The 18,216-nt window shown below is 43.6% G+C and overlaps 1 protein-coding gene across 1 annotated transcript in view; it reads left to right on the forward strand.

The window, feature by feature from the left end:
- The first annotated feature begins 8,501 nt into the window (after positions 1-8,501).
- Positions 8,502-18,216, forward strand: part of PDZD8 (PDZ domain containing 8) — a 64,114-nt gene continuing 54,399 nt past the window's right edge. The window contains exon 1 of the mRNA XM_019725252.3: positions 8,502-9,894. Coding sequence (XP_019580811.1) covers positions 9,023-9,894 — 872 coding nt within the window. The 5' untranslated portion in view covers positions 8,502-9,022. The remainder of the gene's footprint in view (positions 9,895-18,216) is intronic.

Consider the following 18,216-nt stretch of genomic DNA (forward strand, 5'->3'; position numbering starts at 1 on the left):
CTAAAAAGACAAAAAAAATTCCTATTATTCTTAAATATATTTGTAAATTTAGGCATGCATGAGTGAAATGTGACACTCATTATTTATATTGGCAACTAAGTTAAGAGAATGAATGCTAGAATTGTGAATAGTTTTATTTTTGTAAAATTATTTATTAAGAGTTAATTCAATTTTTGAAATGTCAAATAAAAATGCAGCTTTAAACAACTTTATTTATAATTTTTATTCATTATTATATCTACTTTGCCTTTTAATGTTAAAATTTTTCATACTTTAAAAAATGAATCATTTTCTAAAATATTCGATTCTTATTTTTTACATTTATTTTCATTTACATTTTTGATGGAAATATATTCAAATTTGATACTCTTTGAATATAATTACATGTTAATTTTAATCCTTTAGATCCTTATTGCCAGTGGCATATAAATTATGTGTATATTTTTATTATAATTACATAACTAGTGGTATTTTTTTGGCATGAAAACAAAAAAATGAGTTGCATGTAATATATGATAATTCATAAAATATGCCTTTATTTGATCACTCATCCAAATATTTCTGGGCCATCAATAGCACATGCACAATAATGATTAAATTCAGTTGTATGATATTTTGCCAAACTTCAGTCACATAAAAACTATAGTTTTTCAATTTTAAAATAATTTTGCCGTTATAATAATAAAGCCATATTTGTCAATGTACAGAGAGAGGACAAATTCCATTTAACAGCTTGACTTATAATTTTTTAACATTTAGACCATTTGTACCCTAGCCTTGGCCCCACATATTGTCAGGGTGGGTCTGATTGCTTCAATTAGATAATCAGACTGTTCTTTTTCTAAAATTTAGCTATTAATATAGTTAACTTATTGACTAAGTAGGTCAGACTTTATATTAAGTAATTTCTACATATTATCTCATTAAATTCTCTCAATAACCCTGTGTCATGGGTAATTTGATTATCCTCACATTAGAGAAAAGAAACTGAGTCTTGGCAAGTGTAAGTGCCTTGCTCCAGGTCAGAACCATTAAGTCCTGGAGCTGGGATCTGACCCCAGGAGGCCTGAGTAAGTTTGGGGAAGGGCACTTTGGGAGCGCTGACCTTGATTGGCATCCAGTACAGAGAACTTGGACACGTGGAAGACAATGTGGGAGGGTCAGGACGCTGGGAGAAAGGGCTGCAAGAAAAACACCCCCACCCACTCCACAGGCAAGCCAAAGATTGGATGTCACCTTCAGGGAGCATCCCAAGCACCAAAAACTACCGAATGTCTGAATGGATACGGAGTGCCAGTGTCACTGAGTCTTCAGAGTACTGGTTTCAACGGGCAGACAAGAAAAACACCCGTTTATTTTTGTTGCCCTTGAACGCTCAGTTCTTTAATAGGCAAATTCAGACGATTGATTCCTTCTTTTCTTCTTTGCTCCCTCCATCTTTTCTTTCTCTCTCCTCCTCTCCCTCCCTCCCCTCTCCCCATCTCCTTTTCTTCTAGCAAATATGTATTGTGCTAGTACAATGCACTAAGCATTATGCTAGGTATTGAACAAAATAGACAGGGCTTTGTCCATATGGAAATGGCCATCTAGTGGGGAGACAGACAGCAAATCAACATGAAATACCGAAAACTACAACGACAATAAAAAAGCCATGGTGCACTAGGAAAGCATGTGCTAGAGGATTCTGGCCTGGTCTCAGGGCATCAGCGAAGACTTCCCCGAGGAAGCGACATCTGAGCAGTGATCTGGGGGGTAGTCGGGGTTAACCAAAGGTTCAGGAGAATATTCCAGGCTGAGAGCCCTGTGCGGGGCTGGAGCCTGTGAGCTGGAGCACGAAGATTCTGATTGGAGGCCAGTGAGACTGGATATATGTACAGAGGGCAAGGTTCCAGACCTTCCAGACTAGGAAGTGGGCCAATTATGGCCCATTGCCTATTTTCATAAATAAAGTTCTATTGGAGTGCAGCCGTACTCATTTGTTTACTTGTTGCCTATGGCTGCTTTCAGCTATAATGACAGAGTTGAGTAGTTGTGAGACCTTATGACCCACAAAGCCCAGAATATTTATTGTCGGCCCACTACAGAAAAAAAATTGCAGACCTCTGATCCAGACCATGGATCTTTGTAGGCCTGTTGAGGTTCGTGCCCTTTATCCTCACAGCCATAGGAAGCCATCAAAGTGTTTCCAGAAGGAAGAGGAGAGGGAATAATAGGATCTGACTTTCATGAGGAACATTCAGGAGCCAAATATATACTTATATTTTAGGATATCCCAGGCCAGGCCCTCCAAAGATCTCCTTGAGGGAACTGTGGCATTAATCTCTGCAGGAATGGGTTCTAAGTCCTTTCTTACCTGTAGGAGGGGGCCTCATCAGTTTCTTCCTACCTAAGCCCCTTGTATCAGCCAGACTCCTTTGGGAACAAGTGACAGAAACACAGCATAAGCCTTCTCTACAGCAGGAAGGGAATGGATTGGTTCACACAGCTGGGAAGAGCAGTGGGGAGGCTCAGAGAATGCCAGAAAGAGCACCAGAAAACAGAGCCTACAGCATTTGAACCAGGGACTCACATTTCGGCACCATCTCTCCATTCACTTCTCAACTTCGTTGGACTCTGCTTAGCTTCCTGTACAAACAAGCTGTCTCCACGGGCACATCCAAATGCACATTCTCCCAAGGTTAGCCATCCCAGCAGAAGGAGAGCGTCTACTTCCAAAAGACTGTATGTTCTTCTTGGGGTAGGATTCTGATGAGCCCTGCTTGAGTCCCACGTCTACCCTCTCTAGAACAATCATTGTTGAAAGGGAATGGCTACTATAAATTGGCCAGACATGAATTGTGTGCCTATTCTTGAGGTCAGGGGGGTGGGGCCTGGAAATGAGAACCCTGAGCGTACAACCTAGAAGAGGAAGTTCTCAAAGAAAGGAATGCTAGACAGACCAAAAAAGAAAAAGAAAAAAGAAAAAAAATCCAAACAACAGAATAGATCTGCTCTATCTACCGGGCTGGTACCCACAAGCTTTGTAGGAGAAGCCACCCCTGCTCTCACGACCAGATCTGACTGAGCCAGGGATCAGCCCCAGAACAGCCTGTAACACCTGTCAGCTGGACACAGGGACGCTGATCAGCTCCAAAGTGACTTGGCATAAATATCCAGCGGGAGTCCTCCACTGAGTGGCTGCAACCTTACAAATCAAACTTTCTCATTTGGAAATAGAAATGCCAGGTCAGCAAAAAGGGAGTGCTGTTTGCACTCAGATTGGTATCGCCAACAATACTTAGAAACGTGTCCAGGTTTCCATGTAGCTCACTTTACTTCTCAGGGTATAAATAGAAATCCACACAGTAAACCTCCTTGGCTAAAGGAAAGCCAGGCCTATCTTTTCTCCTAAGGAATTTGCTTTTTTTTTTTTTGATCCGTACAATCTGATGCTCTGTATATTTCTTCCCCTGTCCTTTAAAGAACTGTTTCTGTCACTGAATTTCACCCAGCAAGAAGGGAACTACTCTTTCAGCAAGAATACTATGGCCAACATAAAGGATCCCTCATTGGAAGGGAACTTAAACACTTCGCCAGGTGGCCAGGGAGATTTAATCTCAAGACTTTCTGGGGGAGGAAGCTGAAGTGAAAGCTAAGTAATATAGAAATAATAATCTACTGGTAGTTGGGCAAGAGTCCTGGCTTCAAGTCTTTGCTGGGAATCGCGGGCAAAGCACTTGTCCTTTCTTTGTTCTGGAAACTGAAGTTTCAAAATCATGCATTCATTCTACAAAGCTGTGTGGCTGGAGTAAGAGGGCAGTGTGGCTGCAGAGTGAGTGAGGTGGAAAGTGGCAGGTGAGGCCCTAGAGGTAACAGGAGCCAGGTCATTTGGCTTTTCCCTCCCTCGAGAGTGGAAATTGTATTCATTTCTTGTGGCTGATATAACAAATCACCACAAACTTAGTGGCTTAAAACAACACAGAAGGTCAAAAGCCCAACCTCCAGCAGATCTCATTGGACTGAAATCAAGGTGTTGACAAGGCTGCATTCCTTTCTGCAGGCTCTAGGGAGGAATCCATCTTTGCCTTCTCCAGCTTCTTGAGGCTGCCTGCGTTCTCTGCTCCTTGCCCCCTTCCATCTTCAAAGCCAGCAATTGTAGGTTGACTCTCACATCACATCATTTTGATCTTCCCTCCTGCCTCCCTCTTCTACTTTTAAGGACTAGTGATTACATTGGGCACAACTGGAAAATCCAACACAATGTCCCTATTTTACGGCCCGCTGATTAGCAACCTTAATTCCCTCTGCAACCTTAATTCCCCTTCGTCAAGTAATATACTCATGGGTTCTGGAGATTAGGGCATGGACGTCTTGGCGGGGGGGCGGGGGGGGGGGCGTATTAGTCTGCCCACCACAGGAATCACTGGTGTTTTTGAGCAGGTGAGTAACTTGTGCTTTAGCATGGTCACTTTGGCTTCTATGTTTGAAAAGACATCGAGGTGGCAGGGGCAGAAGTAGAAAGGCCAGTTAAGAGACAACTCCAATAATCCAGGCCCGAGGTGAGGCTTGGATAAGGATGGTGAATGGGGTAAGAAGTGGTTCAATTCCAAATGTATTTTGAAGGTAGAAGCAACAGGATTTGTTGACCATGCATGTGAGAAAGGAGGCTGAAGTGTAAGCAAAGCCCATTTCACAAAGGTCACAAGTTGCCACACTAATGACTTTGGATCAAATCCTAAAGGAACATTCCCCTAAAAGGAGAGGCTTTGGAGTTAGATGGAGCTTGTTCAAATCTCCGCTCCTCTACTTATTAAGTAGTGATCTTTGTAGGTTATTTATCTGCATTAAGTGTCTGTTTCCTCATCCATAAAATGGAGATGATACCACCTACCCCACAGGGCAATTGTCAGAATGCAAGCACTTCTGAAGTTTGGGTGCAGAGCTGGTGCCTTCCAAAGCTGCCTGCATGCTGAGACTATGCGGAAGCAGGAAATAAGAGCCTAACGGAGGAAAATGGCACAGACATGTAGAAAGATGCAGAGACAAGATACTGGGTAGGGGCGGGGCCAGAAGGAATGAGAGAGAGAGAAACAGCCCTCTCACTCCCAGGTTTCTGAGAGAGGTTTCAGCTGGTGAGCTGAACATCTTGCAGCTGAGTTCCTGCAGATTCCCCCCATCTTCTGCACATAAATCCAATTTCAGTTAAGTTAGCTTGAGGCAATTTGTAGTCCTTGCAATCAACTCTCCCTGCCCCTGAACCAGAAGGCTCAGTTCCTACAGCACACTGAGTACTAAATCTTAACATCAGTTAGGTAGGTATCTATCTGCTTCCACCTGGACCTGGCACCCCCAATTCATTCAGTTTCCCCAGAGTCTGGCACATGCTGGATGCTCAAAATAGTTGTGAAATTTGAATTCTGACAGTTCACAAAATGGTTTACTGTATCATTTTTAGGCAATCGCTCAAATCTTCTCTATGCTTTTTTCCATATTTTGCTATATTTGCATTATTGTATATTACTATATCATTTTTATCAAGGTGGTTTTCATGCTACTTCCAAACGCTCCACATCCACATGCTTGAGTTTTCTCATCCTATTTGGTAGTCGCGAGGAGGGACTCAGAGTTTAGCAGCAGAAGTGATCCATGCCTCTCTCTAGTTGGTGAGAACGCTTGTCTTAACATCTTCCTGTATTCAACAGCCTTTACCCTTGAAACGGATACTTCCCAGGAAGGCTGTTGGGACAGCTCAATTTCAATGATGTCATTTAACGCTCATTAAAAGGTCAGCAGGCAGGCTAAGTACCTTCTTCCTTCAAATACCCAGAATCATAGATTTTCAAGCTGGGGCCAAAGGTTCTCAGACTCTTGAGTTTCTATGAGCCAGCATTAATATTAAAGTAAAAACGTTACTGAATTTATATTCTTCCAGGGAACATTATTAAAAACAAGAAGCTTCTATTAATACAGTCTCACCTCCTGCAATGCACAGGACAAACCCAACAATGAGGAATTTTCCAGCTCCAAATGGCAATCGTGCAGAGGTTAAGAAACCCTGGGTTAGCTAGAAGACCTAGTGAGTGAAAGGCAAAATAGCAAAGCCCTCTGAGCTGGCAGACATAGAGTGGACGGGCCAGGTGGGCTGTGATGGGGTCAGCCAGCTCAGGGGCGGACCAGGCCTGGGCAGAGTGGAGGGGCAGGGCCCACACTCTTGACATTTTGATTTTTAAATGGGATGAGGCAGATAAAATGCTTAATACTGTGCCTAGCACAGTCAATTCTCTATAATTATCACTATTATTATTATAAATGTTCAATTCATGTTGCCATTTTCAACACAAGAGAAAAATATTTTTCTTTTATCTCCCCAAAAGGTGTGCTAAGCTCATTTGTAGATATGGAGTGCATCCCTCAGGAGACAAGTTTTGCTGGGGAATCAAATGACTCTATGTGGGGACAGAGCCCCAGAAAGCAGTTTCCAGGCTCTGGGCCTCACATAGAAAGGTGTTGGCTCAGGTAGTAAATGGCCATCAACTGTGATTGGATGGCTATCAGCTGTGGCTAGTTGGCCGTCAGCTGTAACCAGTGAGCCATTGGCCACTAATATAACTGCTGTGGCTACGCTAGCAAAAAAAAATGGGGGCTAGCAAGAAGATGGTGGTTGAGCCTGTAAGCGGAGCAACGAGGGTTGAGAATTGTGTGGCTTCTGTTTCTCCAACCCAGCCACCAGCGAGAATATAGCAGTATGACTCCCCTACCTATGGCTTCGTGGTGTTCCTTTTTGCCCTCATCATGTCCTGCGTTCTTATGTGGGGAGCGGGAGCAGAGACCCCGCAGGCCTCCCCGCACAGGACGCCTGGCACCCTGCACGACACTCTATAATGGGTTTCAAAAATTTGGGATTCCCAGAGGTAATCTAAGAAATAAGAAAGGTGTGGGAGAAGAGGGGAGAGAAGAGCCTGTGAAATGGAGTGTGAAACTGAGGACTCTTTCCCTTGAAGACCAGCAACTTTCCTTGTGGGTGATGTGGTGGTTGAAGGATCTTTTAAGATGCAGGATGGGTCAGTACACAGTTTGAGGATTTTGAATCTCAGTAATATGGGCAACTATTTTTTTGCTCCACCCCATCTCCAGCTTCTGTGACATTTTCTACAATGGTGCTTAAGGGCTATAAACAAGGCTTTTGGTGGAAATTGAGGAAGGGTCTACATTTCCCATCTGGGTTGAAACAGTGTAGCACTGAGGCAGCAGCCCAGAAGCAGAGGCCAGAGGTGAACACAAAGCAGAAGTTGTCTGGAGCTCCCAGAAATCCCAGCAGGGCCGTGGACTTCCTTCGGATGTGGAATGTGGAGTTTGAGTCTGACTCCTCAACAGGCACCTGCCTTACATTTTCCTAGGAAAGAAGCCACCTGGTCTTACACCTGGGCATGAGTAAGAGAGATGAGAGGGGCCTGGTTCCAAAGTTCTACACCTTCTTTACCTGGGTTGGAATGGGGCAGAACTCTGTTTTTGTCTGAGAATCACCCAGAGTCAAGACAAACAGTGGCTGGAAGATCTTCCAGGGCTAGAAGGGAGCTCTGCCCTGGCTCCCTGAAACCAGCACTGGATTTCACTTTTAGGTGTGGAATACCTGAACCCTTGCAGGACTAGAGGTAGAACTGTTGTGGTGTCCATGTGATTGGAGCCACATAAGCATTTATGATGTAACATCAAGGAGCCAGAGGGCATGAGGGATAACAATGTTGCTGGGCAACCTGGCTTCATTGACTCCATAGCTTGGTCAAAGTGCTACCCTGTGCAAAATTCCCCGAAGTCTTTCCTGAGCACCCCTCCCCACTCCCCCTTCCTGTGCATCAGGGAGCTGATAAGCCCCCTTCCAACCCTAGCAATCTTGGTGTCATGGTACAGAGAAGTAACCTAGGGCTTAGAGTTTAGTATTAGACAAACTAGGCTTCACTGTGACACCCCAGGCAACTTTGTTTGCCTCTGTGCGCCAGTGTTTGCATCTGTAAAATGGGTGGGGGCTAACAATAACCGCTTCCTAGATGGACTAAAGGTGGTAACACACTCGGGGGTTAACCCACTGCAAGAGCTTGACAGTGAGCCACTATTCATCTTCCAATTATCTGGCAAATTCATGTCACTCACCTTTCACTATCCCAGCTTTTTTACTTCCTCCCTTCTCATTTAAATCTCGAATATCCTCTCAGGTGCTAAATCTCACATCTTTTTTCTCTGTCCTTCCTTTCCAGGGCCCACCCTCCCCAGACGCTCTGGTCGGATTGATGGTCAGCGACGACGGTCTCTGAGGCAGTCAGTCCTCTTTTGTCCACGGCTTAGGAAGTCTCCCAACGGCCAGTTCACATCCTCTACGGCGCTGCCCTGCAGGGAAAGCCGCCGCCAGCCCATCTCTCAGGGACGCTAGTGTAAGAACTACACTGCCGCAGAGGTAACCGACAGGGACCGCGGCCAATGAAGGGGGATGGGCGCACTAGAAGATAACGGAATAACCAGGATCAAAAACGTGCCACGCCATCTCCGCCTGGCCTTCTTATCCTCCAACTGGTGGCTCCTGTTATCCTCTCCGATTTCGACAGCGGCTCCAGAAGTGACAGCCACGTGGATCGCAGGGGAATGGAATGTTGGCGTGGGGGGGGCGGGGCTGGAAGGAAGCCCGAGAAAGGAAGGACCCGCGTACGCGCGCCCGGGCGCCGGCTGCCAGGCGACGCCGCCGGGAGCGAGTACGCTCCTGACGTCACGCGCCGTTCGCCCAATGAGAGGAGGCCGCAGGAGCCGCCGTTCCGCCCCCTCCCACCCCCGCCACCACGGCAGCCGCCTCCCGGAGCGTCTGAGCCGCGCTGCTGCAGGCTCGGGCGTCGTACGGCGCCGGCGGAGCCCCCGGACCAGGCCCTGGGAACCGCTTGCCCCGACCCCACCGTCCGATGTCCTCAAGATGGAGTCAGCGGGGGCGGTGGCGTGAAGAAAGCGGCGCTGTGGGCGCGGGAGCAGCGGCGCGGGCGGCCCGGGTGGAGGCGGTGGCGGGATGGGGTTGCTGCTCATGATCCTGGCATCGGCCGTGCTGGGCTCCTTTCTCACGCTCCTCACCCAGTTCCTCCTGCTTTACCGCAAACAGCCCGAGCCGCCGGCGGACGAGGCCGCCCGCGCGGGCGACGGCTTCCGCTACATCAAGCCGGTGCCGGGCCTGACCCTGAGGGAGTACCTTTATGGCGGCGGCGGGGCTGAGGAGCACTCCGGCGGGCCCCCCGAGGGCGGCGCGACCCCGACCCCGGCCCCTGACACCCCCTACCCGCCGACGCGGGAGACCTGCTACTTCCTCAACGCCACCATCCTGTTCCTGTTCCGGGAGCTTCGGGACACCGCGCTGGCCCGCCGCTGGGTCACCAAGAAGATCAAGGTGGAGTTCGAGGAGCTGCTCCAGACCAAGACGGCCGGGCGCCTGCTAGAGGGGCTGAGCCTGCGGGACGTGTTCCTGGGCGAGGCCGTGCCCTTCATCAAGACCATCCGGCTCCTCCGGCCCGTGGTGCCCTCGGCCACCGGAGAGTCCGATGGCCCCGAGGGGGAGGCGCTGCCCGCCACCTCCCCCGAGGAGCTGGCCTTCGAGGCGGAGGTGGAGTACAACGGGGGCTTCCACTTGGCCATCGACGTGGACTTAGTCTTTGGCAAGTCCGCCTACCTGTTCGTCAAGCTGTCCCGAGTGGTGGGGAGGCTGCGCTTCGTCCTCACTCGCGTGCCCTTCACCCACTGGTTCTTCTCCTTCGTGGAGGACCCGCTGATCGACTTCGAGGTGCGGTCCCAGTTTGAAGGGCGGCCAATGCCCCAGCTCACGTCCATCATCGTCAACCAGCTCAAGAAAATCATCAAGCGCAAGCACACGCTCCCGAGTTACAAGATCAGGTGAGAGGCAGGCGGGGGGGAAGGTCTCCCACACGTGCGGGGGCCTGGCTGCTGGGATTCGGGGCGTGGGCGGGAGGCTGCTGCCTGGTGGAGCGGGAAGGGCAAAGGCTTCTGCGCAGCGCCTGCCTTTCCAGGGATCTTCACAACCCTGGACAGGGCCCTCGGTGAGGGCCAGTCGTGCACTGCTGCTTTGCTTTCAAAGGGCACTAAGATGAGCTAGAAACCTTTCTGCGTGCTCTTGGGCACACAGGGTGCTGTCAGCACCGGTAGGAGCAACATATTGAAAAGGGAAGGGAAGTCCGCCCTAATGCCCAGGAATCAGCTCTGGGGCTGTTGAGAAACTTCCTGTGTGTGGTTGCTGCATTGAGGGCACTTTGCAGCATCACCTTGGCCACATTGAGATACTGTTCTGGGACGCCAAGTACCGGCAGGAAGAACGTGCTGGTAGCCCAGAGCCGTTAGGTTTTGCAACTGCAGACCGCTTTTGCTGTGACAACTTTTCGGCAGAGGTAGCATCTATTGTAAAGGAATACTTTTCCATGGCAAATTGGAAACGAGTTGGGAGCTTATACATGCTATAGTACTCGGTACGTTTCATATTAATGTCATCTGCTCTTTGGGGAGAGGTTCTGTATGTAGCACAGACCCACACCCTGCCCTTCACGTCAACTCTCTGGCGGTAAGTTCCTCACACAGTACCTGAAATCACCCTGCAGATAACAATTTTAATGATAGGTAGTGATTTTAACTTTTTAAAGCCTTCCTGTATTTGGTGGCTTAATTTTATGTACTATTCTGTTTTGATTCACATACATTTTTGTTTGTTTGTTTGTTTGGTTTTGTCTTCATGTAGAAGAAGCAGAAGAGGAAAGTAAGTTTTGTAGAGCCAGACTTGGGTCTGGGAGGACTTGTTGGTGGAGTGAAAAGGGTCATACATAGGTATTTCTTCTAAAACAGATGGATTTTAAATTTCACCTTCTGTCTTCCTTTAATCTGTGTTCATTGAAATGTTTGACCCTCTTGGATTTTGTCCTTAATTATAAAGTTATGTCAATCTGGTATTTGCCTTACCGACTGCCCTTTAGTGCAGTTGCCTATTTCTAGATCACTAATTTTCTGTCATAGTCTCAAGCATCAGTGACCCAGATAATCCAGAAATATTTCATGTTTGGATTATTGAATTGTGTATGTGGCAGATTTACCTTACTAATTATATTTTGTTTAGGCTAGTATCCCAGAGTGACAGTCAAAACTCAGATGGCAGAGAAATTTATACTTTCATAGATTTGCAGAGGATAGTGAACTGATTGTTCTCTGTGTTTGATTTCCTGTTCTGTGAAGTAGAATTTAATTTATGAAACCTGCTCTTTAAGCTCTGAAATACCAGTGACTAAATTATAAATGAGTTCTAGTGTTTAAGCAGTGAGAGGTTTATAGCAGCATGTTGCTAAGGAAGTCAGAAGAAAAGCTGTTACGGATTTGGATATTCTATCACAATTTTGATTCTGATATTTTCTGGGTAACTTTAAGATAATAAAATTTGAGTTATTATTTGGGGGTTATTTGCAGAATAGTCAGTGGCAGTGAGGTTGCATATCATTTTGAGGTGGTTTTCATTTTTTAATGTAGACTTGGAATTCAGGTGAATCTGAAGGAAATTAGGGAGCCATTAATAGGTTGATAGCTTTGAAGGAAGTTTATCATCTGTATCATTGACTAGCATCACCATTTAAAATAACAGCAAAATTGCTTTCATATACTATGTCCAAAGGGATTTAAAAAAGAACATAGCATGTGTTTGGTTATGTATGATATTTCAACTTTTAAACCTTGAATGATTCCTCCAGAAATGGACACATTTATGCTCTTTGTATTAGAAGGCATTTCAACTGTCAGTCAGTAAATACTGCACAGAACCTATCACTCAATCTGCAGATGTTTATTATACTCATTGTACTTATTGTCCTAGGTGCTAGGGCTTCAATACTGAAGAGCCTCAACCCTTGTGGAGCTTAGAGTTTAGTGAGACTTGAGTTAGCTCTACTTAATAATAATTAAACTAGAATGTGATTGATGGGTTGAAGTGACTAAGAAGTTGATTTCAGTTTACTAAAAGAAAATAATAGAAGTGAGAGGATGGAAAAGACTGCTTTAGGAAGCTCTTCTACCGGAAGTATCTTAAACTACTGATATTGTGGAGCGGATTCAAGTTTCAGCTAAGAGCGTGACTTAAAACACATTTAAGATGTATTACAATTCTCATAATAAGAGTTAAATTAGCTAGTGTTTATCCTTTTTTATAGATGAGGAAATAGTGCTAAGAGTGGTTAAGTAGCTTCAAGTTACATAGCTGTCAAGTGGTGAAATCCAGCTCTGACAAAGTCAGGCTGCCTTTTTCTCAAATTGCCTTGTTCATAAGAGTTTCAATCTTTGGGTGCTACTCCACATTGCATTTCTTTTTCATCCGGCAAATTTTGTTTCCAAATAGAAGGTTTTGTTTATCCTTTTTAGCCATCTAATCTACTTAGTAGAGCTAAAGCAGTAAAGAAAATTGTATTGAGTCTTACGATCCTTTGGCACTCATATAATAGAAATATCTTGCCAATTAACATTGTCACTTTCCCTTGAATTTATTTTGCCATTTTTATGTTGCTAAAGTGAAGGTGACCCATAAAGGCCTGCTAGTTCCTCTTGTCTCATCTAGAGATGCGAAAGAGCTCAACTGGTTGCTTTCTAAGGACCCAGTGGATTGACACTTCATTTTACCCAACTAGCATAGTGTGTGAAACATTGTAATATTTTTTAAAATGAGTTTTAATATGTATACATTTTATACATCCTATAATTCTAATTTTACTAATATAATTCTAAATTCAACCACTCCATATCATTTTGATTTTTTTCTTAAAATATATACTTTAAAATAGTAAATTAAAGTAGTAGTAGTTAAAAAAAAATTAGTCTTCAAGAGAGAAAGATTACCACTAATGTTCTTGACTACGTGGAGAATCCATCTTCAATATGAAATCTGAGTATAATAGTCCTGGGGAGTTTGGGGACTGAGAGTTGAATATTTGAGATTCTTATTAAGGCTTCTGTTACTGAGTGTTGTTGCTGTGTAGCTAGCACTGGTAGCATACGACAAGGCCAAATTCAGTTTGCAAGCCCTGTGTTTTTTTGTTTGTTTTTCTTAATTGACAACTTACAAATGAGATTTTGGGATCCCTCCTCTAGGTGCTAAGCCACACACTTCACAGCTTGCCTGGAGCCATCTATAGTGCTCTGTTCTCCTGACGTCAAGGGTGGGGTTAGGGTAGCCAGGAAGATGAAGAAGGGTTAAAAACTGACAAACAGCATTAGAAGACTTGAATACATTAGCAAATATTCTATCCTTTTGATAATAGTCCTCACTCAGGCTCAGGTCTCAAGAGAGCTCTGAAAACTACATTAATTTGCTTTCCATTCATCTAACAAAAAGACTCACTCAGGCACCTCTTACACGCATAGTAACTACCGAACTGGCTACTGGAGAGTGGGTTTGAAAGGACAGAAAAGAACTCCAAGATGTTGTCCATGTCCTGGGGGTGGGGTGGGGGTTCTAATCCAGGACTTGCAGCCTTTCAAACCTCTCCTGCACCCATGTGACCTCCCAATGCAGCTTCTCTTCTGCCTATATTACTTTCCGCCTACAGGAAAAAAAGTTAAGGGATCATCTATAACCTATTTTCTCTCAATTTTAGAAATATGAATTTTAATCATTCATGTAAATCCCACACTATCTCTAAAATATATCCTAAGGATGTCCTTGAGTTCTCACAGTAAAATATTTATGTGCAAAGTACGTAGTTCCTCATCCAAATCCCCACTTCTTCCCTCTTGCAACTCCAGCCTACTGGAAAGACAGTAATTGAAATTACCTGCCTTGACTGACCCTGCCGGGGGGTTTCCACTGGTTTCCTTTTTCTATATAGCACTCAGTCTTGGGTGTGGGTTGCCAAGGTCTAGAATTTTAGGTCCCATATTTCAATTTGCCTTGCTTGTTTTGGTAAACTTAATTTTCCTAATAACTTCTTTTTATCCCCTTATTTGCTCCTGCATAAAATTGCCAGATAGGCCTGGGTCCCTTACCTACATGGACCCCCACAGTACAATCATCATTACTTATTTATTACAAGAGAAGCAAGACTGATATGCTACTCCATCTTTGATTACTTTCTGACTCTTGGATTCTAATAAACTCTTTGGGAAAAAAAAGAGATTTTGTATGATTTGGATTTCTGGCTTCTCTTAAGAAAAATTGGAAGATTTTGTATCACCAGGGCTGCATTCCTCATATAGCAATAGTAGGATGGAGAGATGGAGTCTAGTCTAGTAGCAGCTGCAGGAAGCTCTTATGTGTAGTTCACAGTTCTCACCTACTTGCTGCACTTAACTAATGGGACTTGCCTGGACTGTCTTCATGTGAGTTTGAGACCCTTACTAAATGGGGAGCGTTACTGTTGGCTCATCAGTGAAAACAGCATGAGCTAATAGCTAGATAGTAGAGGGTGATGATTTTCACCCCTCTTTAAAAATTATATGTTTGAAGGGACTTAAATTGAGTGATTTTATTTTATAAAAGGCATAATGTCGAATTTTAAAAAATCATTCTGCCAGAATTTTTTTTTTAAATCCCTTGAATCATTTTCCATTTCTCTACAGTATAGTGACATGAGTAGATAATGGCTGCTTTTCACTTCTCTGATCTACAAACAAGGAGCTGGGACATCTACTTACTGACGCTATTTGAATTTAATGAATAAGGAACAAATATTTGGGGAAAGTGTCACTTTTCAGGTTCATGAAATGTCTTCTGAATAGGACTGTTTTTGTCATAACTGTTTTTTTTAACTCCTGAGAAACTTTCTGATACATATTTGTGGAAATTTTCAAATATTGTTAGTGACTGGAGATCAAGGAGAACCCCTGTCCCCCTAAAGTCAAGGACAGGGCTACCTTTAGTTAGAGCTTTTTTCATCTTTATATTTTTCTGTTTTTTCTCTAAATATACCATTAATTTCAGAGAACCAAATTAGATTTGGTCTGGAAATCCTCATGTTCTGTAATGTGGTTTGCAATTGAGTTATTTCTTCCTTGGTCTTGTGAGAGGAGGAAGAAAAACATTTATTCTTATCACTTTTTTATTTTCCTAATTATTTGAGGTAAAGTTGTTTTGCGTAATCCATGTCTTAAAACTTTCAAAGTAAATTGGCTGGAAGCTGATAAAATTATTTGTAAAGTTAAGTGTAATGCACTGTCTTTATTCACTTTTTCATACTTTTTCCCCCCCTTTCTGCTTCCCCTGCCACTCCGGTTCAAGCCGGTGTTTCTCAGTCTAGTTGTGTAGGACACAGCTCCCTGGCCCATGCTGGTATTAGGAGCCTTGCGCTTCCCCCCGGCTCAGGCCAGGCCATCGGTCGCCAGTAGTCAGCCGCTCACAGTGGCTCTTACTGGCTGCTGGCTGCGCTCATGGCAGCCCACAGCAGCCCCTGGCAGCTCACGCCAACCTCTGGCTGCTCACGGCAGCCCAGTTCCAGAGAGAGCTGTTGTTCACAGTCTTAGCTGTAGAGGGTGCAGCTCACTGGCCCATGTGGGAATCGAACCATCGACCTCTGCATTAGGAGTATGGTGCTCCAACCACCTGAGCTACCGGGCCGGCCCCCATACTTTTATTTCTATGTATGGATAACTTTTAAAAGGTGTCTACTTAGGCTCAAATATACTTTAAAATAGCTACTACACTTTCTTAGTGATTGTAGGAATCATAGGTTTACTCACTAGTGTTAGGAAATATAACTAACCTTTGATACTTTGGGAAAGTAGATAGACACAAGGACGGTAGTGTATCGCTCTAGTTATTCTGCAGTAATGATATAATGTAGTAGCTAATTTTTCATCTGTTCTGCTTTTTCTTGTACTACTGGTGTGAGAAATCTCTATATAAATGGAATTGAAAGATTTAGAGATAAATAATTAAGTTGTTATTAAAAGCCATGTATTTTCAGTAACTACTTCCTGAAGACTACCAATACCTAGCATTGTGGTGGGTGGGTATGGTGATAGTGTTAAACTGGTTATAACAGTTAGTGCTCTCTAGCTGGTTAGTCTTTCTGGGGAAAACAATTAAAGCTCGTTATAATGGCATTTGGCTATATTTAAGACCTTTAGTTTTGTGAGAAACAGGAAGAGGAGAGGTCAGTGTCTCTGCTAAGACAAATGCCTGGTTACTGCATGTTGTATAACATTTTGTGACCTTAAGTTCTTTGGTACACCTAACTATACTCCAATTTAGTGCTAGTTTTACTTCATACAGGATGGGTTTTCTTAAAGCTGCTTTGAATTATTGTGATTTAGGCATTTAAAAATCTTTTGATGCAAAATGACGAATTGATAAATTAAATCTTTGCTGTAGAAGTTTAATTTATACATTGAAGGGAGAAGAGTAATTATGAGGAGATTGTTAGATTCTACTCAGTAACGTACAGGTCTGTTGGCTTTCCGGGAAAGCTTGTTCCTGGAAATAGCCAAAGCAGATCGTTATAAAGTCAGTTGTATCGGAGGAGCATGCCTGATCAAATACTTAATATTGATTTACAAATAGTACTAATGATCTGTCAGATGAGGTAGAGGCAGGATAATAAAGTCAGTTTGCTAACTATCTGCCAGGTACTGTGTGGCAATTCTGTACACTTGCCATCCTACTTAGTAGGTAAAACTACTGTGTGGGAGAGGTTGGTATCTCATTTTTATAGATATGGAAACTTGAGACTTAGGGATGTTAGTGACTTTCTCAAAGACTTTAAAAAAAAAAAAAAAAATGTCCTGGACTCCCAAAGCCCATGCTGTGCTATTTCTGCAGAGATAAACCAACTATTACTCTAAGCCAGGGGTTTGTGAGCAGCTGGTGTTAGGCCCAGGAGTTAAGAATTGCTTTTACATTTTTCAACTTTACATTTAAAGTTGTTCACAAAAGAATATGCAACATACCCACAGATGAACCTACAGATTCTAAAATATTTACTATCTGGCTCTTTATAAAAACGGTTTGCTAACCCCTGTTCTAAACTCTTACTTAAATAAAAAACCCTAAAAAACAAAAAACTATGCTCAAATGCCTACCAAAAAAGGAGCACATATGCATATATGTTGAAAGGTACTTTTAAACCTTTATTTGAGGGTCCTGTCTTTTTGGAAAGCTAGTAAAAACTGGATACTCTGCTGAAAAATGCATAAACAAATTTTTATTTAATTTCATGAAATTTATAGCCCCCTCAAGGTCTGTCTAGGGTCCTTAGACCTCTAGGTTGACTAGTAAACACAGGCAGAAGGATACAACTTTGTTGCCATAAATATTAATATAACCAAAACTAAATGCTAAAATAAACATTAAGCACTTCATAATTTTTCTGGCCTACTTAGAATGTATACAGGATATGTGTGGCTCAGGCATTTCTGTGAAGAAACCTCTCTGTGTCCACGAAAGTGCAACCTGTCTCCCCATTCCCTCCCACCACCCCCCCTTACTAAGATTCCCTATAACAGGCGGAGACATTTGGAATCAGTTGTTCAGTAAGAATATCTGACATTTCAAGTTAAAGTTTCTACTCCTGAATACCTTGTGTAGAAGTTAAATACTGACCCAATGTTTCTTCCCATCACATTCTCCCATTTTCTCAGAACAATGTCACCAAGAAACAAGTGGTATTAAATCCCTTTGTTCCTTCCGAGAGTCATAGGACCTAGCAGCACTTCGGGCCTGGCATCAGAGCACATCACACACTTCATTGGAAACTCATAAAGCAGCTACCTGGTCATTAGCAGAAGTTTTACAGAGTAGTTTCAAAATCCCTCTTGCCACATTGCTAAGACTGGCATAAAACTGCATACTTACTGTATTTGTACTAGGGAAGAATGAGGTCTAAATGTTAATTATTTACCTACAGATGAGTAGAAAGGCAGGTGCTAAGTAGAGACTGCCAGTACTAGGCAACGATTTCATTCTTTTGACTTGAGGCTATAGAGAAGTACTTAGGTTGTCTGTTGCATAGTAGACAGAGCTTTGGAGTAATGTGTCCCTGACTTCAGCACTACTCTGAGCGAGAGACCCTGGACAAAATTATGTTCCCTTAGGCTCAGTAGCTGTATCTGTAAAGTGGAAATGGGAATAATATCTAATTGGATGTAATGTCACATATATGATACCTTCTGAATAAATGTATCGTTTCCTTAATAACTAATTGATACACACATTTATTGGTTATCCTACGTTTGTCAGACACTTTG

The sequence above is a fragment of the Rhinolophus sinicus genome, chromosome 15, assembly GCF_057876585.1.
Source record: "Rhinolophus sinicus isolate RSI-liver-muscle chromosome 15, RSI-T2T, whole genome shotgun sequence".
NCBI lineage: Eukaryota > Metazoa > Chordata > Mammalia > Chiroptera > Rhinolophidae > Rhinolophus > Rhinolophus sinicus.